This window comes from Caloenas nicobarica, chromosome Z (genome assembly GCF_036013445.1).
Source record: "Caloenas nicobarica isolate bCalNic1 chromosome Z, bCalNic1.hap1, whole genome shotgun sequence".
Taxonomy (NCBI): Eukaryota; Metazoa; Chordata; class Aves; order Columbiformes; family Columbidae; genus Caloenas; species Caloenas nicobarica.
This window is the reverse complement of record NC_088284.1, coordinates 16,070,775-16,096,269: the sequence shown is the minus strand read 5'-3', so window position 1 is coordinate 16,096,269 and position 25,495 is coordinate 16,070,775. Positions and strand designations below refer to the sequence as shown.

General features: G+C 35.1%; 1 protein-coding gene across 1 annotated transcript in view; it reads left to right on the top strand.

Moving 5' to 3' along the window:
* AP3B1 (adaptor related protein complex 3 subunit beta 1) overlaps positions 1 to 25,495 on the top strand; it is a 158,663-nt gene that overhangs the window by 111,000 nt on the left and 22,168 nt on the right. The window contains exons 23-24 of the mRNA XM_065655822.1: positions 16,647 to 16,878; positions 19,522 to 19,606. Of these exons, the coding sequence (XP_065511894.1) occupies positions 16,647 to 16,878; positions 19,522 to 19,606 (317 nt within the window). The remainder of the gene's footprint in view (positions 1 to 16,646; positions 16,879 to 19,521; positions 19,607 to 25,495) is intronic.

Below are 25,495 nucleotides of genomic sequence, written 5' to 3'. Positions count from 1 at the left end.
TACCAATGATATGTTTTTATTGTTTCCTACTACTCTGAGTTCCACCCAAACTGTTTAGGAAGGGAGCAGTAAATCACCTTGTTTCCTGTCTCATGTCTTCCTACAGAACTTTTGACTGAGATCCACTTTGAGAACTTCTTTAGAGTGGTGATGCATAGAGCAGAAATAATAGCTTTTGACAAAAGTCAAGGTCAAGCTGCAGACCTGTCAAACCAGGTGATAAATACATTTAATTTCAAATTGAGCACACTTAAGAGAATTCCTTGAGAAAGAGTAAACATGAACTGCCTCAATATTCAACTAGAGATATTTTCAGAATAGGATAACACCTTAAACAGTATTTTCATTTCTTAATTCATAATTTCTTAAGTTGTTGAGGTAGTGCTTACAGGGGAAAACTTTCATGTTATTTAGGTTGCTTTGTCCATTTAGGGTGTTTCTAATTCCTCTATAGCAAATGTTAAGACTGACTCTGAAGTATATTATTTCCCTGTGTGAAGGATCCCCTCTCAGAAGTACCGGGAACACAAGGATTGCAATAATGGATTATATTGCGGCTCTATGCTGATATGCAACTTGTAGGAAAGGTTTGCATGAGGTGCTTAAGAATTTGCAAAATCCTGCAGTAGAGAAATGAGTAGTAGTTCTGCTAAATAATTATTGGTGTGCGTTCAACTTCATGAGTTTTATTTTTTCAGAGCTTTCTTAATATAACTAGCTACATTTGTGATTTGTATAAGCTCTGGTCTGAGTTCTTACCTCTGTATCAGATATTCTTACTGTATTCTTACTGTATTCTTACTGGCTGTATCAGAAGAAACAATAGCTTGTTAATGTCATGAAAGAGATGTGGTGCAATCACTTATGATAGCAGTGGATGGCATGTGATAGTTTGACTAGATTCTTGATACTCTCTGCCCCATATTCTCAGAGACATTTTGATTAACTACCATTGTTTTTTAAATAACTAGTTTTACATTTCTGTAAATATATCCAGTCCCTCCTAGGACACTTCTAAAATTTTTACTTAGACAAAAGATGTTTATTTTAAATCAGTTTTCAATGTTAGCCACATCCTGTCTTCTATCAGGTGTTTTTGTGGTTTTCTGTTAGGATGATACAGACTTATGGTATCTTTTATATGATTTTGTTATTTTTTATAGTTTACCATTTGCCCTGTTGTTTTGCAGCTCACTATAAGAAACATCTTACTCTTTTGGTGTTGCATCACAGGAAAGCTTTTTCCTATGCATTAAATGTTTTCATTATACTTATTCTGAAGCCCAGCCCTTTATATGAAGATTGAAATTGGGAAGGTTTGTTGTGGGGAGGTAAAGGGGGAAGTTGGACACAAGATAGTCTACATGTGTCCTACCCCAGTGCATGCTATAGCTTGTTTGCATTCTTGACCACACTTGCATATTGAGCAGATTCTTTTTTTGGAGTTCTGTGCAGTTTTCTCGCTGGATTTGTTTCTTAAGATCATAGAATCATAAAATCATAGAATGTCCTGAGTTGGAAGGGACCCACAAGGATCATCGAGTCCAACTCCTGTCCCTGCACAGGACAACTCCACAGTTCACACCATGGAACAGTTTTAAGTATCTGCTTTGTCTCCAATTTTCCCTGCTCTGTTCTATGCAAGATTTATAACTAGCGTGTAGGCTTAATTGAAACCACTTTTAAAAAATATGTTAGTAGGGCACCTGGGAAAGTTTGCACCTATGAAGTAAGTGAAAAGTCATAGTCTTAAATGTAAGAGTTAAAAAGCAACTTTCTCTCAGTGCCGCCCAAAATTCAGCTTTGCAGCTGATTAGGTGTGACTGATGCTTGTGGGAAGGCGGCGTGGTCCAGTGGATACAGAACTGGGTGTTACATATGGAAAATGAGTTCTATTTTTGGCTTACTACTTGCTGCATGATCTGGAGGGAGTAACTTAATCTTTTAGTTTTCCATCTGAAAAATGAGAATAATGATGCTTACCTTGGGAAAGCACTTGGAGATCTACAAATGACTGTAGCTGCTCATCAGCAGATATTAACCATTGCCAAGACAGAAGAAGGAATGGAAGAAAGACCTCCTGCATACTTAATTTCATTTTTCTGTGTTTATATAAATTTGTTGTATAAGAGGGTGTTCTTAAATTGGTAACAGTGTATGTGTTACATGAAATATTTGGAAGTTATAATGTCCTTTCAGAAACTGCTTCCACATACTTTTAAACAGGTTAGCTTGAAAAAAACCAACCTGATATGACACTTTTTTAAAGTGTGATTTTGCATTTATTCTTTAATTAGAAATCCATTTATCATAATTGGTGATGTTTATTAGTGTTCAAGCCTTAAAAAATACCCTCATGGGTTTATTAAATGCATTAATACTTAACAAGCTCTACACTTAAGAACGTTCAACTTCTTTTCTTTTAAATAAATTAGATAATTTAATTTGAAATTTCAAACATGATCTTTCTTCTGAGTCAGAAACAAGTTTCTGATGCAAGACACTGGCCCAAATAATAGTATACCCAGTCTGAGAGGTATATTGTATTATTACTATGTATAATCTTATTGATTTAGTAGATTACTGTATGGTTTAATACTAGATGTTCTCCAGATTTGGTCTTTTGTTTATACTTCAAATATATAATGCATACATTGTATAACTTTACTAGATATGCTTTAAATTACATAAATGTATAGTTATATAATTAAAATCAGTTAGCAACTTGCATATTAATTATATTGCATTCTGAGTAGCCAGGTCTTTGATTAACAGTAATGCTCCTGATTCAATGGTATTTTGCTGTTTTGTTATCTTGGAGTGAAAAAGATTGAACCAATATTCAAATATTGTATTTAAAAATAAGAGTGCTAAAATTGCAAAGTAAAGCACAATTACAATATTAAAATCCTGTTTATAAAATAGAAATTAAATTGGAGGTGGATTTATTGCAAGAAAAGAAACTCCTTTAGATAAGCTACTGTGATGAGACCCTTGATCTTTTTTTGCCTTTGGTTAAGTCAATACTATCCTAAAATGAGTCCAGCTTTTTTGAGAGTTAAATGCTTAGATCTATGAGAGAATTTAAAGTAATGTTTTTTTCTTTATAACATGAAAAATACATACATTATACTCCTTAAAATAGGACTGCTGTAAACAGAGTTTGTGCTAGGTGCTTAAAATCATGTGTATGTAATGCATGATGATGAGTCTGTAAGTTTTCTTTAAAATATGTAGTGTGGCAAAGTATGTAAAATGGAGTGTGTCTGTGTGTGTGTTATACTATATAGCTCAGACAGAAGAGAGAAGTAATCAAAGCTCTATTTTTGTTTTATTTTGTCAATAAAACCTGGCTCTTAAAAATTTCAGCCACATCTTTCTAAGGTAACATTTACCTCCTCACATCTTTAGCATCTATCAGACATGACATGGGACATATTCATTGACCCTAAAAATTTTCATCAGTCTCATGCACTGGAAGGGGGCAGCCCCAGCCAGACAAGAGGCTCATTTCAATTTTAACGGCTGTAATTAAAGGTTAATTCACTGAGTCAGGATTAACGAGGAAAGTACAAATGATAGGCAAGCAGCTGCCTTTATAATACAGGATTAGAACAATGCAATTACAATAAGAATTAGAAAAAATCAACTTCCTGAAAAGGTTCTGTAATGAATGAACTGCATTTCTCTGTTCTTAATTGTGGTACTTAAACATGAAGACTCTGTGCAGCACAGGGTTTTTTTGTTGCAACAACACTTGGTCAACAGTGTGTCTAATAAGATAGTACGCCAACTCCAGTGACAGCAACTGTTGATGCATTTAATACTGTGCTGCACTGAAAACCTTCAGGCTTACTTTTATATTATAGCTATATATGCTAGCCACATAGATAATTGCTTCGAAGTTTGTGATTGAAGATTTATTTTAGTTACTCTTTTGCAGTTGCTTGTTTCGGCCAGTTTCTTTAAAATACCTTAAAATTATATTGAATTTTTAGAAAACACTGACTTAAAAGTTTCCCTTTACATTATCCCCACTCATGTGGTATTCTTAAAATCTGAAATATTATTTTAGTTTATAAATTAACATATATCAGATATACTCTGACTGTAACATCCTGTTGTAATGACATGTGTGCTGCAGTTCCCTTAATTGGTATAACTTTAAAGTTGGTATAATTAATGCTTTCACACAGTCCTGTCTTGTGCAGTGCCCAGTACATGAGTAGTACATATATAAATGTAAAAATACTTTGTAAAGTAAAGTTCTGATTAGTGCTTCTTAGGAGTTTCCTTTAAAATTTCTGACTTGTAAGTAAACATATCAAATATAAACAGCTTCATAACAAAGGGAAGCTAGGTATCATTCTAAATTGAAGCTTTAGACTACTGTAATTTCTTAACTTTGAAGTAGCGAATAATTGTGGCCAAAAAAGTCTCCAAAATTATCTCTCTGTATAGGTAAGTAGTCTGGGATTTCTCAATTTCTAGTTCTAAAGTCTGTTCACTTCTCTCTTCTCATTTAACTTGAAAGATCCAACTTCTGTAATAGTCCAGTTAAAAATTTCTATGTCTACTGCTTATCTAAAACTTTGGAACTATATGCAACCCTATGTGCTTGAATTTTCAAAAGATAATATTTCACAACAGCATCAGGAGAGGACTGAAAACTGAGGCTTCATGAAAGAACTATGCATTTTTGAGTTGTACTGAAATATCATCTGGATGCTGAAATACAGCTGACCATTGGTACTTTAAAGATCCAGCAATATTTTCTTGGAAATTAATATGGAAATATTTGCAAGTTATATAGGTGATGTTATACAAAGCTATAAACACATTGCCTTTGATAATAAATGAGAATACTTGCTTTGTAAAACTTACGTATGTGTCTTCTGTAATAGTAGTTGAGGAATGTTTTACACCAATACTGCAGGTAAAAGGAATATAATATAACACTGGTATGTAGATTATTTTGGGTATTGTTTGGCTAAAAAGCTGGGCCAGGATGCATTTCTAACAATATTTTGACATTTAAAGCTCCAAGAAAGCTCTTTTTGGTGAGGGCAGTTGATAACTTTTCATTCATAATTAGCTCATAGAGAACCGAGAGACATTTCAGGGAAATTGAACTGTCAGTGGGTAGAAACAAGCATTTGACCTCATCACATTGAGTGGGGCCCATCATAATTTGTTCATTTGGTGCCCATCAGCCCAGCCTCATCTCTCATACGGCACCTCGCTGACCTTCCCTCTCCAATTCCACTCAGTTCAGCTTTAATTATGACTCTGCAGACCCGAAGAAATATTGCAGCTTGCTCTCAAAAACCCTGAACTGCCACTCACCAAAAGATTGGTTTTTAACAGGTAATAAATGCCCAAAGGAAATGGTGCTGTGTCCCACACAGAGTAAACCAGCTTTTTATTATTATTTTTGAGGATTTTGCTGCCTCTCAATTGTCACTTTCCAAGTGAAAATTTTATTTTATACAGAGAGTAGTAGTACAGGACCAGTACCGTAGGAATAGTTTGAGGTTGGCATTTTTAATCATCTTTTTGAGCCTAAAAGGAAGTTTTATTTGATGTGCTAACCCAGAATTGTATTAAATTAGCCAGGTATTATTTAAAAACTGAAAATAATAACTAAAAAAAAGAAAAGTGGTTTTGGTTTTTTGTTTTTAAACTATTGTTGCTCAAAAGCTCTGAAACTTAGTCTGAAACCTGGAAACTGGTTTTCTTCTGTGAAGGTGAAATTAACTGAGATTCTCACATCACCATTGGCAAATTTTACTGAAATGGTGATCATAATGTGAACAATTTAACTGTATGACACCTGCAGAGGAACTGTGGTTTGTAGGCTTACCTGAAGAGTATTATTTAATAGTTTTGCCAAGTAAACTATTAGAAAGCACAAAGATGTGTGAGAAGAAAATACAAATTGCTACTAATTTTAAATGTGTACTTCTATCTTTTAAAAAATGTTCCCATTAATTTCTGAGCAAATAAAAATATTCAAAACTACAGTGCTAGGTAGTGTATCCTTGTGGTGAATGTTAAACTGTCAGCAGGATTTTCAGGTCATTTGACAAAAAGGATACAGGTGCAGTAGCTAGCAGTGAAGGTGACTGCTAGTTTCATCAATCACTTTGCCTTTCTTTAAGTTGATACATAATGGACCCCTTCAATCAGCTTCCTTGTTCTTTGTCACTTGTTTAGGAAGAAGAAAAAAGAGGGTGGAAGGGCTGGACTTTAAAGTCAAGGTTATAAAATGAATTGTTACTTATTTACACAGGATAAGGAGGATAAGTCAGTGTGAGAAGGGGCTCTTCATAAAATGTCGAGTTTGTCAATGGGTGATAATATGCAGTTTGAAGCTTTGTGCAGACCTTGAACAGTGACAGTGGTTGTCAAATCAGTGATTCTGAACAAGAATTTAAAATTAAGACATTGTTTAGTGACAGGGACATGACATGTGCCAGAAAATGTGCTAATCAGCATTTGCTTTATTTTCAGAGGGTCACAGTAAATGATGATCCTATTACAAAGTTTGTTTAACTGCAAAAGCAGAATTATAATAGAAATAGAATGTGAATTTATACAGCACCTAGAAGGCTGTTGATATTATTTTCTTGCGTAATATATATTAACAATACTTAACAGTCAGCTCAACTTTATTACAACTGTATACCTAATACATTTTCTTAGAGTGCAACAAGAATTTTTTTAAACCTATGTATGTGATAGCTGCTTAACAAGTTATAATATTTCATATTCATTTGCCCAGTATTGTATATAAAACTGATAAAGCATAAAACTGAGTTTGAAGAAAAATCTCAAGCTCTTACCTAGAAATTAATAAACATACAACTTTTTGTATTATCTGCATTCAAAGACTCATGCTGTTATAGCAGGTATTTTTTAGATGCCTCCTTCTTTCAGTTACATCTACAGATTGTGCATGGATTTTTTTTTGTATGACTGATTATGGTTTTGGGGATTTGTATTTTTGTACTGAGGAATGACACTTAAAAATTATAGAGCTCCTTTATAATTTTAAATGATGTCATTCCATATCTTTATCAGCGTGTTTATTGGCATGTTCTGCTAATCCCAAATGGAGAAACAGATTTTTTTAAATTTCTTCACTCAAAATTTATAGAGATCTGCTGAAAACTCCTTATCAAAGGTCCCCTTCTCTCTCAGAGGGGGACAGCTTATGGATTTCGATACGCAGTGATGGTGAGGTCTCAAAGCTCTTCTAAGTATATGAATCACCACTTGTGAATACAGCTAAATATTTCACATATAAGGATGTTACCATGGGCATAAGTTGCTTTTTTTCACCTTTTTTCTTGATCTGTGCATAACTGAAGCTTGGATTGCACAAAAAGCAGAACTTCAGAGCAACATAAAGGGAAGCCCAAGATTTCACCAGAAGATACTTTACTGATCTGGATCAAAATTTGCTCTATAACTTACTTACTACAGTTCCACATATATCTAACCATTCTGAAAATCTGTAAGCCTTGAAATTAAATACTTTTAAAATTTAGATGAAAACAGGAGTCAGTGCCTTGACTTGTGTAACTTTGTTAGTGATTTTTTTAGGTTGGCTCATTTGAAAAAGCAAATAGCCCATGATTCCGCTAAGACCAACTTATGCACCTCCTCTGAAAGTCAATAGCCAAGTCTAGGTTGATGCACGTAAGACTTCATCTTGTCACTCTTACATGAAGAGTCATCATCACATGGAATGAATATACTCTAAAAGTTCTTGCTAATGTTTGCAGGAAGGTGGGATACCATCCCTGGCCCACCTCCAAACCCGTGTTAAAGTTGTTTTTTAAAAAGTTGGTCAGTGATGTTCTGCTGTTTTCTCACGCCAGAATCGTTTAGAAATATTTTCATTCCTCTTATGCCTTATGCTCTAGAGGATATTGGAGAGACAGATGACTGTAAAAGTCTGGTATCATCAGAGAGATGAGTTTTAAAAAGCTCACTTTAGTGGCAGACTTTCACTGTATTGGTGCATGCTTTTGCCCTAATGACTTGGTGAAGAATGCCTTGACATATTAAGACTAATAAAAGCAGTTTTAGAATCTGCCTGAACTAGTTTTGGTTGCTGTGCAGTTGATGAAAGTTTTCATTTTGAACTTCTGTTCACTTGGATTAGGAAAGGTTTCCATCTTTATGTGGCTGCATACAGTGTTGCTTGCTGTTTCTAGTCCCTAGCATCTGTGTTCTTGATTTGAAGATGCCAGAAGAATTGGAGGAAGGTACATTTTTAAGAGCTGTAGAATAGATCTTTTAACTGTATAGTGGAATTTAAGAATTCATGGCTGTAAAAGAAGGTTTGTGTACAGATTTTTCACATTATTAGTTTGGAATGCTTTTATGAAAAATGTACAAAAATCATCTTGCTGTTTCCACTGAAGGTGCTTAGTAACATCAGCAGCGTTAGAACATATACTTACTACGTAAATCATATATTTCAACTATTGTTGAATATATTTGTGTATTAAAAGTTACTTTAAAATGAAATAAATTTTAATAAATGGCCATTGACACAGTCTTCCTGCTGCTACATTTGTGCTCATTTGACTAACAGTCTTTGAAGGATTTAGATGATAGTAGCAGAGATACTCCATATTAGTTAGGACCAAAGTAATTTCAAAAGTAGGTGAGAAAAAATTATTTACCTAATCAGCCTTCAGTCATCAACTGAGGGACTTAGCTATGGCCACAGCTACTGTGTAAGCAGCGTGCTTACATTCGGGATCTGTGTCTGTACCTGTAGTACCTGTACCTGTAGTGCCTTTATTGGAGATCCATAGGGTGAGGTTTTTTTGTTTGCTGTATGTTGTGCATGTTGTTGCTTACATTAGTCTGAGCTGTGCATGGATTGGATTGAGTGGCATTTCTTCTTAATGTGCGTGAAAAGAGAAGTCCTCATGGAGGCTGAATAAGTAATTTGATGCCATGAATTTTGTTTCTGAGTCCAAAAAATAAGAAGTGTGCTTTTGAATTTAAACAAAGAACTCTCAAGGTAACTGGTTATAAATAAACCTCTGTCTCTAACAGACTAAGAACTGTATCAGATTTTTCTTTCTTTCTTTTTAAGGCCAAAAAGTGAAGCTTGAGGAAAACGAAATACAGAAAAGTTGTATTTTAGCAATGATTTTAGTTAGGTGGACTGTCATTTTCACAAACTAAGGAATATGGATTTTTGCAGGTTAAAACACATGTAAAATTAAATCAAAGTTGGGAAAAAATGGTCCATCAATATAATGTATAAGAGATAATATTCCAGTACACACAGAGATTCTATACCCACACTAAGAAGTGCTAATGTAGATGTATATGTGCAGCAGGTTCGGTGCTGATTTTGGATTTTTGTCGTTGCAAGTGTGTTACTGTGCATTAAGATCCTCCTTACAAAAAACAAAATAACATGTTGCATTCTTCCACAAAAATAAAGTGACCAAGATAGAAATATAGTTGTATTAAGCCCGCAAAGATGTAATTTACATTTTAGCATTTATAAATACCTGTGCTAGATTTGACTGAGTTCACTTGGGCTTGTAGGTGATACTGTGTAGTAAGTAGTAATTAGGATGCAAGGTGAGGCCGCCACCTTATTCTGTTTTCCAACTCTTAAACTACTTCAGGTAATCCTCAGACTTTCCAGTTAGGTGGTCAGTGGAAGGCTTGAATCACTAAATTGAAGTACATTACTTGCTTGTATATGGGGTGAATGCCTGTTCCTTGAAACACCTAGTAAGTGTTCAAAGGAGTTTAAAATACTGCTTCATGAAAGGCACACACATGCGTCGGCCACCAGACCATCTGCTTTTCGCTTTGTAAAAGTGTATATGGGACAAAATGATAGTAAAACTTGAGGTTTTCCATGCACAGATATGAATTTCACCTTTTGATTTGGTTACCATTATTTTAGAAGTTGAAACCTGGATTGGGATACAGTTTAAGCCCATTTTCTGCAAATGCAGTTAAAAGAAAATTCTCTCTTAATATCTGTTTAAGCCCTTTCAATAGTCCGCTGGTGATCCCAGAGTACCCTATGGGGAAGAATGTGATATTCTGAATTTATACCAAGGTTGCCACCCCATAATTATGTCACTGAATTCAGCCTTTTCTTTCATGTTTGTGTAATAACCCTGACTTAATTGTGAGAATATTCCTATTCTGTTGCTACTGAAATTGTTTCCTGTGTGGCTTTTTAAAAGATTTCACTAATATTGTCTTTGGATTTTTCATGTGATTCATTATGTTCACCAGAAGAAAGAGGCAAGGATGCCAAATCTCAAACAAAACCACATGTTGTTGTAATATAAAGCTTTAAGCTCTATTATGCATGTGAAATGCAATCTGTCTCACTGGCCCCCAGTTACACATAAAATACAAAACAAGTGCACGCTCAGTTTTAAAAGTGCTTGATTAATCTGGTACGAGACTAATAGAGTTTTCTACTGTTCATGAACTCCAGGTTAAGGCCTAATTCTGGTTCCTTTATATCATGTAGTCATTTTTATGCCTTAAGAGCAATACTTTTTATTGATACAGATTTTCTGGAAATCTGTCTAGTTGTTTATATTTTACGAGAACCATAGAAAAATCTAAGGGGTATAAAAATATTAGAAAAGGGATAGTTTAGTATTACAGAAGATTTTGATCATCTCTAGATTCACAGATTACCTTGAATATACTGCTCCTTGAAATAATGATTTTATACCTATTTGAGACTATACAAATACTAGTCAGAAAAAAGGCAGAGAAAAGGATTAATTTTGGCAGCCTTACAGAGGCAGACTATGGGCAGTATAAAAAAAGTGCTCTTTTGTTTGAGACTCATCTCCATGTGATTTAAAAATCAATGGGAGTTATTTGGGGGTTTTTGATTTTTATTTTCCTTGCAAGTTTTTAGAGACAAAAGTATTATCCTATCAATGTTGAAATTCAGAAATAACTTTTGGAACTCACTTTCTAATGTCTGAAACGAATACTGGTTTAAAGATATGAGCATTAACATGCTAATTTTCAATTAGCCTTATTGACATATTAATCATTTAGGGAAGTGTAGAGCCCAAAAGTTGGTGACAATGCAAAAAGAAGGGAGTTAGGATGTATTAGAAATAGAAGGACTTTGGGCAGATGTGGCTTTTAGAAGGTGTTTAGTAGATGTAGAACAGTTGAATATGCCTTTGGTCAAAAGTTATCTGAAGTATTTTCCAGAATTTGACGTGTTGTCTTCAAGTGTCTGTATGTCTAGATAAATTAACCCAAATTGAGTCAAGGTATCCAGTTGCTTTTCAAGACTGCAGAAAATATGAGCGAGCGAGCTTGCTTGCCGTTTTTATTTCCCTGCCCGCTCTCAGAGGGGTCCTGTCCTCAGTTTGGCAATCCATATTCATGTGACTTAAGTATGCTCTAATGCTGGGATTTGCCACAGCCTCTTGAAGTAATGCAGCGTAGGATGTTGACATTCTTTCTGCAATTCTTTGCTTGCTTTTTATGATGTCTTTTTATGAATGATTAATTCTTCATTTTTTGTAAGAGCTGTATAAGTGAGACATCTCCTTGTGACTATGAGTAATATTTAACTGGTAATGGAGCAAAAGATCACAAATATACTGTTTCCTGCCAGTAGTTGTCTTTCCTTTGTTTGCCTGGTTTTCCATCCTTCTACTAGTAGTATAAAATTATAGTTAAGTTGCTCTCATAGCTTCAGTTGAAAGATCATGTAAATGTGGCTGGGCTACGTGATAGCCCTTCTCCTCTTAGCTGTTGCGGAGTTACTGGGGCATAGCCTTACAGTGAGTGTAAGAGAGGATATAGCTCTCACAGCTCAGTAGGTATTTCTTGGATTATATCATGGATATTGCCAATAGGAGGGCAGTCGAAGGGCTGCTTAGATTAAATGATTCAGTCCACTGCTTTAACAGAATGTAATTTAGAGGGATAGATCTGTAATTATCATCATTCTTCGAAGCAAATATTTTTTCCAAGAATATATGTTTTATCCAAACATATATACATTTCTGAATCAAAATTTAAAAATTATCTATGTTTATTATTACAGCATTATTAATCTAAGGAACAAATACAAAAGAAAAAAAAAGAAAACAGGCATTATCTTGTGCTTAATGATGATGATGATAATAATAATAATTCATACAGGAAAGTCTGTCCAACTCTGTTTTCTGTGGTGAGTTTAATAAACCCTGTAGTGCTTTTTATTTAAAATAATTATGGAAAATAGTCTTTTGTGTTAATTTAAGCTTAGTTATTAAGGACTTATTCAGCTGGGAAAAAAAAGCATGTTCCTGTGCGGAGGATTTGGTGGTTTGTAACTGGTCAGCCGTGCTGTGATAAAGCAAGCCTAAACTACTGTCAGTGATCTTACACTTTTCCTTTCACATGGTTAATGAATGGGGAACTTTTAAGGTGAAATCCTACTGTTGCCTTTCTTGTTCTTATATAAGAAGTAGCTTAAAAATATTCGCAGCTTCTTTTACAGTGATGAATCATCTTTCAACATGTATAACTTGTGTGGGGGCCCGTCTTGACTTGTACCAATACAGTGTTCCCATATGATATCACTGTGGAGTCCCTGTGCTGAGTTCTAATTCATGGCGGCTTTCAGTCAGAACGTGGTGGTTTTTTTTTTTTTAGTTTCTGGCATTCTAAACAGCTGTATAAAAAAAAAGTTTTGCAAGTTTAATCTTAATGATGTTCACCCAAAAAAAAAGCAGACACGCTGTGTCGTAAAATAACTATTAGTGACTAGTTTGTATCCTATAAATCTAACTTGAGTTGATAATATGGTCCATTACCGGCTAACTGCACAGAGTATTTTTCATTTTACACTCTTCAGTTACTTTTTAGTGAAGTGTTAAAAAATATGAAGCTTTTCTCCTCTCTAAAATTGCACACTGTCTGTCTGTTATTAGGGAGATAACAGCTCTTATAAATGTTTCAGTAAGCGTTAAGTAGACAGTTATGTGCACTCTCATTCCACGCTTATTTGCTTACTGTAATAAACTGATAAAATATGTGTGGTTTGTCTCTGTGTATCTGCAGGCATCATGAGTCACATAGATTTCCTTTAGAAATAATGTTGTGTCTGCAGAATTGATTGCTTATTTTCATAAACCATCCAAAGGTACACAAACGACTTCTATTATTTAAACATATGCTGTGTAAGATTTGTAGGGGATTATCTCCTGGTTACTAGATGCTTCTTGTTCTGTTAACTCTGTGGAGGATTATTTTAACCCCAGAGTGATTGCAGGTATCTTCTCTGTGGGTTTGTTTAAGTATTGCAATTGTATGCGTTTAAAAATTTAGAATTAAAACAAAAAACTCTGTTCACCAGACTGATGGAACTGTTTAATAGACTGCATTACAGTCACATCAACCTTTGCCACCTCAAACCCTTGCTAGCAAGTAGAGGTCTTGAGAATTCTGATTTTCCAGAACTAAACTCCTTTGTTCAGCATATATGCATTTTATTTATTTCTAGTGCTGTCATGTTAAATGCAACTGAAAATTAATGTTATATGGGAAGGAAGATCGTTTAAATATAATGTCATTATTCTGACTGTCCTTTAAGTGTCTGTTACTCTATATAGTATGATATTGAAAATAAAAGTGAATTGGCTCATGAATGAAATTATGACTGAAACATGAGCAGTAATGCTGGAGGGGGCATAGGTTCCAGTAAAATTTGAGTCAGTGTTGCTATTTAAGGATGAGGGATTTTTGCTGTATGTATATGCATGTGTATCTACATGTTGGACTTTTGACTACTAACTTTTTATGTTTTCATTCCTATGAATAGGTAGTATTAATACAGTTAGCTGTATGTAACACAGAGAAGCTGGTGTACTTCAAAATACTTGTTTTAACATGAATAAAACATATTCCCTAAGCTTGTCAATGAAAAATGGGTGAACCATTTAATGAAATAACTTCTCTATTATGCATGTCCAGCTTGAATTAGATGTTAAAATTAAAAGGCTAAGCTTAAACTTAAAAATAATATTTAAATTACATCTTAAAACTTATGTTTTATTCATTATTTCAGCAATGGTTTAAGTAACAGGTGCTAGTGTGAGTCTGCTAATAACCTCTTACTGCTATTGTCTCTTTCTATGTACCAATAAGGTATTTATTATTTAAAGTGCCTCCTTATTTCCTGACAACTGAGTTGTTTTTTGAGAGTTTGTCTTTCTCAATTCTTTCTATAAAACTATGCATAGTATTAATCTATTAGAGTTTGGGTTTTGTAGTCAAAGATGTTTTGAATTTTGAGGAACTGTGAAGGTCTATACAGTTGGTACTTTCTCCTTTAATTTTGCATTAGCCAGAAATCTAGTCATGTGATGTCACAGGAGTAATTCTTTTAAAAATATAATTTAAAGATAAGCTACATAAAAGTAACCACAATCCTATAATGTCTTTATGCATGTAAAATGACATTGGAGTAAAAAAATATTTGGTCATTAAGAGTTTTGTAAGATTTCACTAGATTGCGTTATTGGACAAAAGTATATGATATGATCATGCTTGTCCAAGATCAGTAATTGGACTGAAAGAATTGACTCTTTAAAAATATGATACCCATATTCTTCAAGTGGTATTGCTACTATTACTTGAAGAGTGGCAAATTTAAATATTTGGCTGTGTGCTCTATTGTAAACAGCTGTATTTACTTGTGATTGTATAGGAAAACTGAAAATGTTGTCCCCGAGAATATGACATTATCTTTTAGGGGGAAGAATATCTGAACTTCACTGATTTACTTTGATTCACTATTTGATTCACTATTAATAAATCGTACAGGCTCAAAGTTGAGGTTGTGGAGCTTCCTCAGTTCAGATGTATTCTGAAACTGCCTTAAGTCTTCACACTGAAAATGGTTACTGGTGGATGGTTAATTTGTTTCTAAAAAACTGATACCAGAGTTTTTGTGTATTGGAGAAAGAAACACTAGGTGGAAAGCTGAAAGTGAAATCTGAGGTGGAAGTTTATGCAGAGGTGTTTGCTCAGTCACGTCCTGTATCTGTTGTTCTAATTCCAGTCACATAGTGGTTGAGTTTTGAGGAAATGGGAAGCCTTTCTGCCTTTTTCCCTTCATAATTTGCCCTTCATTCAGTACACGTGTGAAAGTTAATGCACCTTTCAAAGCCACCTCTGAACAGACACTCAGTTCTTAGGTAGTTTTCTTCAGCTTTCATCAATGTAGTGCTTACACTTGTAAACATTTATTAGTTGATCTTTACAGATACTCATTTAAGGTGATGGATATCACTGGCCTGGGCTTTCCGGTTCAGAAAATGGTGCTCAGAGAGGAAGATCAAGTTTTTTATGTCCTGGCTAACTTCTGAAGTTTTTCAACAAGATTCTTACAGCCTTATGTTTTGCACATACTCTCCCATTTCTATAACACTTTGTGAGTTTAAATCTCAGTTCTTGCCAGTTTCTCATAGTACTGAAAGTGTTCACTAAGTCATATGATCAGCCCCTCAATGTTAAAAGTGACAGTCAGGAAAATGCAGCAACCTGTAAGAGTGTTGTAGGGAAGGCAAGATAAAAGCCCATTCTCCTTGCTTAGCTGCTTGGAGTCTTTAACAGCCTGCTGTGTGCAGTTGTCTCTTTCATTTAGGGGCTGTGGGCAGGGCAAGAGAAGATGGATGCTCATCAATTGAAATAGAAATAGTGTATCTAACAGATACACTATGAAGTTCAGTAGCTCATAGTGCATTGACCAGACAGATAGGCTTTTCATGCTGATCATTTGGCTTTCTCAGCCTCCAGGTTCTGTTTGTATAGTGTTACTTTTCGTGTAATTTCTAGCCTTTCCTTAAAACCTTTTTAAAGAATTCAGATTCACTTTTTTGCAGTTTTCTGCATATTTCTTACTTTTGCACTTTTGATCTCATGATTATGGATTTCCTTGTCAGCAGTATCTTCTGGGAATTTGTTTGGACACTGAATGTCTTCTATTCATGCTACTTTTTCAGGATAGAATGGACTGAAACATCCTTGGGATTTCTCTTACTGCTGGTGGCAATGTGACTATTAAAAAAGTGGCAACATCCTTCTGTTCCATATAACTGTAGTTTTAGTATTTGACTGATATAATTGTTAAGCAACATTTTTTTGTGATTTTAACAAGAGAAAGATAAGTCAATTTCTCACTATACTTTCACACTATGCAGTGGGCTTGGGGTCACCCTTGAGTTCTGATGCAATGAATGGAAAGAGACTTCTCATTGGGACAATGTAATTATTTTAACTGTAACTCTTAAAAAACCTCTGATAATTTAATGGATAACGGTAGGGTTAAAATATTGAAAACAGATTTATAATGGAAAGTGAGGCAAATACAACGAAGTTAAAGCTACTATTTCTCAGCACCAGATATGTTATTTTTAGACTCTGTTGTCTGATATATGTTACTGCAATTTGTTTATGGATTTGAATGTGTCCTTACATGTTTCTTGTTCACTAAAATTCCAACTAGAAAGCAGGTGTTCTAGCTGAGTGAAAAGTGCAATATTTAGTTGTTATTTTATCTGTTCTTCACTTACAACATTCACCAACTGTTGTTTTGCACTTAACAGGTCACTACCCAAGTCTCTGTGCCAACAAAAACACATGAACTGCTTCATCGAATGAGTGGAAAAGGATTAGCAGCTCATTATCACTTCTCAAGACAGCCAGGCATTTTTGGTGATCATATGGTATCTGTGCAAGTGACAGTAACAAATACAACTGATCAGAAGATAGAGAATATTCACATCAAGGAGAAGAAATTGCCTCCAGGCATGAGGGTGCATGAGTTCAATCCAATAGGTAATTGTATCTCATCTTGAAAAATATGGAATCTTAATCTCTTGCAAAATTTCAAATATAGGAAAGTGGTTTTGTGTAGTCATACATATACTAATATGTACGTATGTATACACACGTATATGTATGTATGCATACACACACATGCAACTATCTTTTCTTAGATAATCTGATTTTAACAAAAATTTAATTCAGCTTTCCCCTACTTGTATTTGACTTTGAAAATAACTCCTTAGATCAGAACTTCCATGCCCGAAAGCAACCTGCAACTCCAGTTGATGTAATAAATTTTTTCTGTCTCCCCACAAGCCTTGACTCTCTTACAGCCTAGTCCCAAAATGTCTATAACAGGCTGCTATTAAGAATGAAGTTTTGATCTAGGTATTTACAATTGCTGTCTTAAAAAACATTTGTAGATGTGTTATTTGTTTTGGTGGCTCAGAGCACTCATTGCCTCCCTTGTGAGCTTTTGGCAGTGGAGTGGAAGTGTGTGTTTTAGTCTAGTTTGTGTCTACCATACTTTCACAAAGCACATCTTCTTAGACTAGGTAGAAAGTGATGCTGTAATCAGCCCTAACGTAAATAATTTTACTTTCTACCTTCTGATCAGGATTTTTTTTGCTAAATTTCTGTTAGCAGAAAAGGGTAGAAAATGTGAGAAAGAACACAGATCACAGCAACTTTAATTTGAGGGTAGTACCTGTGCATACAGCCTGCTTTTCTCAACACTTTTTTGTTTTAGTACATTGTGGTGTAGACAGAAAGAACAAGAGTTAAAATTTTAGAACAATTTGCATTTTGTAGTGGTACATACTTGATCAAGACAGTTATTAGGAAAGATAATTTTTGTGTTAAGTGAACTGTTTGGTAAGAAGTCCAGCACAGAGTTATGAGTTCAAGTTATCAGCATAATTTTATATCACTTCCTTCAAAGATTTAAAGAAATAAAGTCACAAAGGCTTACAAGTAGAAAACTACTAATACTGTAAATCAGATGAGGAGATAGTGTACTCACGATAACACTCAGTGAACAGTAGCATTCACTTCTGTCACATAAAAACTATGAAAAAATCTGGAATTAATAAGTTAGCCAGTTCTGGTTTCTTGAGGCCCACGAGACAATCCTACCCTTTAAAGTATTTATTTCCCCAAGAAAGACATTGTCATATCTGTCCTGTGAAGCTGTTGGTTTCTTCTGCAGAAAATAAGCTACATATCATCTGTAGTTCCTTCCAATAATCTTGCATTTCTTGCTCGGATGCAAATTTTCTGTATTCTTTGTCACTTTATCTATCACTTTATATGCCTTGTTCTTCTTAATATCTTTTGTGTTTCCAGCATTTGGAAAACACATCCTATAATTTGCCCGGCAGAACCAACAGAATTGTCAGTGTAGACAGGTATTTCTACTGGAGTATAAGTCTAGTTTCGCCTCCATCACTGCAATTACTGTTGGCAATTGTCCTGATTTTGCCAGCAGAAATGGGCCAAATTATTTCAGTTAAGTCCCTGTGCACAGTATTTTCTTGTTGGCTAGGTGCCTTTGAAACCCCATTTGAAAACATTAAGCTTGAAGTCTTTGGTAAAGTTTAGTTTAAAGTTGAGCTGGAGCCTGTAATCTTTTGATGCTTTACACAGAATTCATGAAGTACTTCATTTTCTATTCATTCCCTACCGTTAGTTTAGTCTTTGCCTAACTGCATCACCTTTATGTTTTCCATATTTGACAGAAATTTTGTTTCCTTTTGACATGGAGCAGCTGCCTACTCTTCAATTCCTAAAAAGCGTCAGGTACATTCATGGATAAACTAGAAATGAGACATTTTTCTACCTGCCCAATCATTTTTATTTGCATTCCTCTCTTTTAAGTTCTAGATTTTCTTTCTTGTAATCTTGAGAAGTCAAACTCTGCTCCAATGCTTGTTTTTAATACCTCTACTTTTGTAAAGAAAGAGCTTTTCTTCCTCCCAAAACAAAGCCTTCTGTCTATAACATTGAGGAAACAGTATAGTTATATAGCCAAGAAACTAAGAATGTCTCCTGATACCTTAGTTTGACAGGAGCATCAGTCTGCACTACTTGTAAAGCACAAAATTATCTGCCACTTTAGGTTCATAATCCCTCTATTCCCTTCCATAACTAAAGCAAGTGGAATATTGAGAAATAAGTAAACCACACTAATTATGAAATATTTGAAGTTTTGCTCTTTTTCCATTACTGTGTGTAGTGAGGTAAATTTTATCAATATTTGTTTTGTTTTACTATAGATTAACTAAATTTGCAAACTGGTATTATTAAAAATGAAAACTCAGTGCTGGATCTGTACACAAATAAAAGGATGTAGCTTCAATATTTTTTTCTGTAGATAATTTTCCTAACTTTTCTGATACAAATCCTTATTTTGTTGACAGTGGGGCTTTAAGATTGAAATGGCAACAATTCATGTGCACTAACTGTGGGGAGGGAGAATCCAAGACACTTAAACCTGCAAGTGTGACATTTGAGTGGTGCCTAGTTGAAATAAAACTACAAGTATTGGCTCTTTTTATGGAGCTTTTTTTTTAATATAGGTTTTCTAGTTACGTGAAGTTTGGCCTTCTGTTGCTTTGCATGTGTAATTCACTTGTTCAAAATGTTTTCATGCAGAGTGCCTTGAGCCTGCAGGATCCATCACCGTTTCAATGGGTATTGACTTCTGTGATTCTACTCAGATGGCCAGTTTCCAGTTATGGTGAGTTCTTGGGGAGGAGGGTAATTTTTTGCTCTCGAAAGGCAAAGGTACTGTATTGGAAGTTTACTTGGCAGTACCAGACTTGCTGTATCAAATATTTAAAGAATTCAACAACCGTTCACACCAGGATATATACCCAAGATGTTTATAGAGAGAAAAGACATAATTAGTGTTCAGGTTTACTATTACAAGGATTATCAGTTTTCTTCAGTCTTCCAAATTTTTTAGCTCTTGCTTCTAAAAACATGGTTTTGATTGTAAGCTCAAATCTAGGCTTGAAATTATACACGTAATTTAAGAAACTCTTGGAGCAGTTGTTTTTGGGAGATCCTGTTTTCACTTAGTGTAAATGATACCAAGCAGAAGCATTAACTCGTCTTCTGATTTAGAATTACTTCTCTATTCGTGAGCTTTGTTTTTATTTTTTCCCCCTCTTCTTGGAATTCTTCTTAATAACACCACCTTGAAGGAAGCAGTAAGGTCTGACTAGTCTGCTGGAGAATTTTGAGTGTGTTTTCCCTTGTAAGAAATTGCAAGTGAAAAAAACACATAGTGTGAGGAACTTGACTAGCTCGAGTGTTTATTACAGCTGTTCGTGATCTATATAACATGGTTGTGTGAAACCCACCCCAAAATTTTCTGTCCAAAGAAGCTTATTCCTCATGCCGTTAATTCTTTTAAATGGTTAGAGGGAGAATGAGAACAAATAACTGTCTGGCCAACTAGATTTTGTCTTACATACTTGGCATACACTTGGCATACACTTCTTACGTTCTTTGTTGGCGCATTTGAGATCCTCCTTTGTATGAGTTCCTGTTACATTCTAGGCTAGCAGGGAACCTTTTCAGCCAGTGAGAACTGTGTTATAAACCAGCATTTGAAACCAGAGAATGTATAGTAGCAGTGTCCCAACATTAGGAACGAATGGATGGGGGAAAACTAGACATTTTCTTTTAAGAGGTATTCAAGTTTATATAGTCTTTGAAACTGTGCAAAGTCACTAAATAGATCTGCACGATTCTTTATAGATATGTATATATTCTGAAATAATGTTTTTTGACATATTTTGTTGAAAAAGCACTGATTTCTGTATTCTGCAGACAAAAAGGATAATGAATAGATGTTGCCACATTCCAGTTCAAGGGAAGCCCTTTGAGAAAGTTCTGTACCTCTTTTTTAAATACTGTAGAAATTTTAGTGTACTATACTAAGCACAGCTTGCAGAACTTACAGGTTATTAAAGACAGTGGGAAAATCTTAATAATAGAGGTGGACCCAAGTGACTCCAAAAGAACCACCACTAAAATAGGATTTCTTATTCTAGAAGCAAAGAAGCTTTACTATTGAACTTTTTTTTTTTTCCCACTCCTCTAACCTTTTCCTGTGCAATGGATGCTCATGCGTGGTCATTTTAAAGATATTAGTACCTCCAGCAAGATGCCTGCAGCACATAGTTCATGCACATTGCATTGTTGTAGCTGATCTGTGTGCTGTTTGTTGGAATTTGGAAACAGCTTTGTACTGTTGCCTGATGCTAGGTTTGTTTGGGAAGTGAAGTTCCCTTCTAGGCAATGCAATTTTTTAATTGCTTCAAAATGATAGGCTCTCTTTCCCTAAATATATATATATATATATATATATATATATATTTATTTATTTATTTATTTATTTATTTATGTATTTGTTGTTGGGTTTGTTTTGTTTTATCAAATATGCTCTAGTTTATCGAGCAGGCACACTCTTTTTTTAAATAGAGCAGATATTTTTCTTTCAAGAACATATTTTCAGTATACTAATGATTTGATTCCAAACTTACACCATTTACTGCTAAGAATCTTAGCAGTGATGAGGATAAGCAATGTAGCATAACACATTGATTTTATGCAGATCATCACCTTTATGTTTTGGGAGGTCTACTGTATTAGTGATATATAAAAACTGATTACTTTCTCCAACATTGCCTAGTAATTGTTTATTATTTTCCTATTAGACAAACAAGACAGATCAATATTCCTGAACACCGACCAGACCATGAGTAACATCACTGTAAATAGATTTGCTTCAGACCTCAGTGGTGTATTCATTTTAATGATTTGGACAATGTGAGTCCAATGACAAATCTCAAGCTAAGTTTAAAATTAAATTAAGAATAGGAATTGCTTACTTTGTTCCTTCGCTAATTGATAGGGCCTTATCTCTTTGACGTAGTTCTTACAAAATAGTATTAAACTAGGTAAAATATTCTTTGCATTAAATTTGCTATTTTACTGTTAAAACATGTATTGTTCAAAATACTACTGATGTTCAGTACCGGTGAAGAAATTGTGCAGTGTGATGTTTTGGGGGTGATGTCTCAGACAACTCAGCTGCAGCCTTATTAACTTGTCATACTTCTTAAAAAGCTTTCATCCAATAGGAAGAATGACTTGTAGAAGTTTGTCAAAATGTACTTGAAACACTGTGCACCCAAAAGTGTCGATATTCTTGTATTTCCTGCTAACATATCTTTATGAAAGACACTGTCAGTTATTTTGCTTTTTTGTTAGAAGCATGTTCAGCAGTAAAGTGTTCCTGATCATAATCATTTTCTTTACGTTGTTCTAAGAGGACCACTTTGTCTTGCATCAAATGTAATTGATCCTGAAGGAGTGTAATCACAATTACTCACTTTCTTAATTGGCCTGCCCAAAATCAGAAAATGGAAACCGATCGGCAGTGTTTAAATCAATAGCTTTGTAGTAAAGCTTGTGGGGGTAGGGAGATAGTGGTAATGGGTAGATCAATTGGTCTTAGATGCCAATCATGGACTGTGTGTTTTGCATAGCAAACACTGCTTTTCTGCTTAGGGATGTGCTGTTGTACTAGTGGTTCAATAAATACAAACTGTATAAAGAAAAAAACGCAACATGAGTAATAAAATAGTTAGATCACTTTCTGAATTTGTTATACAAATCAAGGACAATGAAGGAGAAACTGCATTATAGAGAGAAGTTCAAAGGGCTGAGCATTGAAAGACCTCTGTCATAAATACTATTTTTATTAAGCAAAGCTTACGAAGATCACACATCTAATTAAAAAGAGGTGAAATGCCTTAGCTTGAAAACTGTGTCTAACGTGTTTATTTAGAATGTGTATTAGGATGCTCATTCTATGTGCTCATAAGGAGAACATCTCTTCACTGCTATTTTTGGTGTGACATCTCCTTGCAGAGGCTCTCTACTCCAGCCACACTGGTGTTCTGCACATTAATGCCTCTCAAGCAGAAAGTTAAAGAGGAATAAATGGAGGAACTCAGTCTTTTAAAAGATTTTTGTGAGCATTACCCTTTCCTTTTGGGTGACTTTGTTCAGATTCTGCAAGCAGGATATACACAACTTAGAAGTATAAAGCAATTTGGTTTTGGCTAACTCACATGCAAGGTAGTCTGTTATGTTGTTGAATCGCAGTTAAGCATTAGTATATTCACCATCCCAATAAGAGACCTCAGTCTTTGCTAAGCAGGTAGGCACCAGCAAGCAGAGGAAAGGTTGAAACACATCCTTGATGTTGCAGACTGACTACAGTACTCTACTGACTGTGGAATTTTATTTTATTTCCTTGTCAGATTTTAAATATTTCCACATCGGTGTGTTTTGTCTTGAGTCCTTGAGCTCGTAGTAATCACCATCTCAACAATCCTACCACTATCTCTTATCTTTATTATCTTGCATGTCTTTACTTTTCAGATGTTCTTAGGTCTTTCAGCTTACCAGTTTCCTTTGATGTCTGAACAAAGATTTGGGAGCTTTGCTGTGTCAGAATTTGGCCTTGGATATTTGGAATGAAGGCATTCAAATCCCTTGAGTGGAAAGGCAAAGAAGATTACAGAGGCAGATTGCTACAGCATATGCATACCCTTATCCTATTTTATGTACATGTATTTAGCATTTCAGATTCCTGTCTGCATTTGTAAAATCCAGTAGGCAAATCTCTAGTTTCTTGTAGGTATCTGGTGAGTGGGTAAAGGTGAAGGGAAGATGTCCTCTTTGCAACACTGAGAGCTGGAGAAGGAAGCTTGTGCTTACCTGTTCTTCCTTATTCTTTTCATCTCCTCTTTCCAAATTCTCTTAGCTGTTTCCAAAGCCATGAAAGAACCACAGCTTTGAAGGTAAAACGAATTTATGGAGAACCTGTTTTCTTCTCACGATTCCTTTGAAAATTATCCAGGATGTTGTTTACCTCTCTTTGAAACAACTTGGCATAGGGAATGTATCCGTGCCATGCATCTCTTCCCCTAGTTTTCTCAAGGTTTAAGTGCAAAGAGTATAGAATCATAGAATCATTGTGGTTGGAAAAGACCTTTAAGATCATAGAGTCCAACCACTAACCTAACAGTGTCAAGTCTACCTCTAAACCATGTCCCTGAGAACCTCATCTACATGTCTTTTAAACACCTCCAGGTTTGGTGATTCAACCAGTTCTCTTGGCAGCCTGTTCCAATGCCTGACGAACCTTTACGTCAAGTTTTTTCTAATACCCAGTCTAAACCTCAGAGCTCCCAAGAAAAAAGAGAAATGGAATGAAAGCAACAACTTCTGTGCCTCCCATTCTTGCTCAGAATAATGAGATCACGGTAACATAGTGTGACAGACATTTTTACAAGAATGGGCTGGTTACCTTATACTGGCATTTCCTATGTCCCAGTGTTATTAGAAGAGCTGGGACCCTGTACATACTCTAATACTGTTGTTATGCCGATAGAAATGAAAGCTGTCTGTTCACATTGTCTGCCCTGTCTGCAGGTTCTGTCTTATTCTAAAAGCTTTTGCTCTAAATTTTGTTTTCCAAGGAAGAGATTTTTTTCAGCGTGAAAGTCTCTTGCCTCACTCTGCACTGATGTAGGAATCTTCCCATGCAGAACTTTTGTCTGCAAAGAGGAGTAAATGAAGAGCATCAATTGGGTAGCAGTCAGTATTTGTATTGAGTGCAAGTGTGCATTCAGGTGTAGATGCTTGCACAAAAGCATCTGATTAAAATTAAGTAGTAGGGTATGTTATGGAATATATTAAAAGCTGATGTTAGAGATGCAGGACTGTCTTCACGTCACTGTCACTTGCATTTTCACTTGTTTCTTGCTGTTTCCTTCCCTAGTGCTTTGTCAGCAGATCACCAAGTTGTTTACAGATGTTGACTATTAAGACAAGCAATCTTGTACACTTCTCTTTACTTCATTACTCTAAAATAGTGAGTTGGCCCAGTTCCAGAAAGCAATTATGTCCAGATAGATAAGTGACCTGGAAAAAGCAAGGCTGGGCACGAACAACTACTCTCATTTCTTCTGTCGCCCTGCCCTTTTTTCTTATAAAAGCAGGATGTCATATTTTCCTTTCTTCAGCAAGACTGTGAGCAAAGTCTCCTAGACTTCTACATTCCATGTTTTGCAGGAACTTAGTGTGTTGCTCTTCCTCTTCCATTCTTTATTTTTTTTATCATCTGTGAAGATTTTTTTGAATACAAGCTGGTTTGGAAGAGATGTATTTTGGGTCAAGCAGCTACTAGGAGTGAAACAAAAACAGGATAGTATAGATAGCAAGAAGAATATTCCCCAGCCTCCTATTAGAATAATAATTTTTAAAAACTTTGAAAATTGAGACTTTAAAGATTGCCATTGTGGAATCTTATGAGAACTCATTCACAGGTGTTCATGTTATTTGTATTAGTTTTAAAGAAGTTGTTGCCATTGTTGTCCTCAAGTCTTTTGTTATGGCAGAGAACTTCTTTCCCAGGAACCCTCTGGAGCCAATCGTTTAAAAAAAATGAGGGAAGAGAGAAGGAATAAGGAAAATGGACACTGGTTTGAAATGACAAGTGTTAGCTGCTCCCACTGCAGCCATTGGAAGAAAAGTTAAA